The sequence below is a fragment of the Marmota marmota genome, unplaced genomic scaffold (genome assembly GCF_001458135.2).
Source record: "Marmota marmota marmota unplaced genomic scaffold, marMar, whole genome shotgun sequence".
NCBI classification, from domain to species: domain Eukaryota; kingdom Metazoa; phylum Chordata; class Mammalia; order Rodentia; family Sciuridae; genus Marmota; species Marmota marmota.
This window is the reverse complement of record NW_026000185.1, coordinates 16,850,260-16,850,953: the sequence shown is the minus strand read 5'-3', so window position 1 is coordinate 16,850,953 and position 694 is coordinate 16,850,260. Positions and strand designations below refer to the sequence as shown.

Sequence of the window (694 nt, the reverse complement as noted above, 5' to 3'; positions counted from 1 at the left end):
TCTCTCTCTCTCTCTCTCTCTCTCTCTCTCTCTCTCTCTCTCTCTCTCCCTTCTATCTTGGCTTCCTCTTTTCCTCACCCCACCACTGAAATGCAATCAAAGCAACTGTGAAGACCCTCTTCTCTAACCAGAGACCCAAGCAGTTCACAACATGCCCGAGGATTCTGGATTTCGAGATATCTCAACTGCAGAAGCTGCCTCGAGTGTCACCCAAATCTCGTCACATGAAGCTTACACCAAAAACAATCAACAAGATCCAACACTTCCATCCCACACAGCATCGGTCTTGCTGGGAACAGTCTGGACACCTGCACATTCTCAGCAATAATCCCAACTATTCCTCTTTCCCCACCACTGCCTCCACAGCTCCCTGAACACCCACCAGATATCAGAAGCTGGATAATTCAGAGCCATCGAGAGGAATTTGTAAATACCTTCTAAACAGCAGGTCCTCCACAGCCCCGAATGGGTCATTACTTCTTCATTCTTCCTGCTGGTTTCATTATCACTTGTAGATTTAGTCCTGCACACGCCTCTGGAATATAACCAGTAGTCCGTGCCCACTGCAATGGTCATTAAACTAAAAGCTGCGAAGGCTCCCACGGTGGTGATCAACATCTGGATACCTCTGTCACACATCCTCATAATTCTTCATGGTACTCTGGACGTCTGGGGGTTGGAGGTGGGGGGGGGG

At 48.7% G+C, this 694-nt stretch overlaps 1 protein-coding gene across 2 annotated transcripts in view; it reads right to left on the bottom strand.

Moving 5' to 3' along the window:
- Positions 1–694, bottom strand: part of Cacng3 (calcium voltage-gated channel auxiliary subunit gamma 3) — a 78,479-nt gene that overhangs the window by 76,727 nt on the left and 1,058 nt on the right. The window contains exon 2 of one of the 2 annotated variants that reach the window (XM_015491177.2): positions 435–684. In XM_015491177.2, coding sequence (XP_015346663.1) covers positions 435–645 — 211 coding nt within the window. In that variant the 5' untranslated portion in view covers positions 646–684. Of the gene's footprint in view, positions 1–434 lie in introns of both variants that reach the window. The other variant, XM_048789668.1, reaches the window with a different exon arrangement.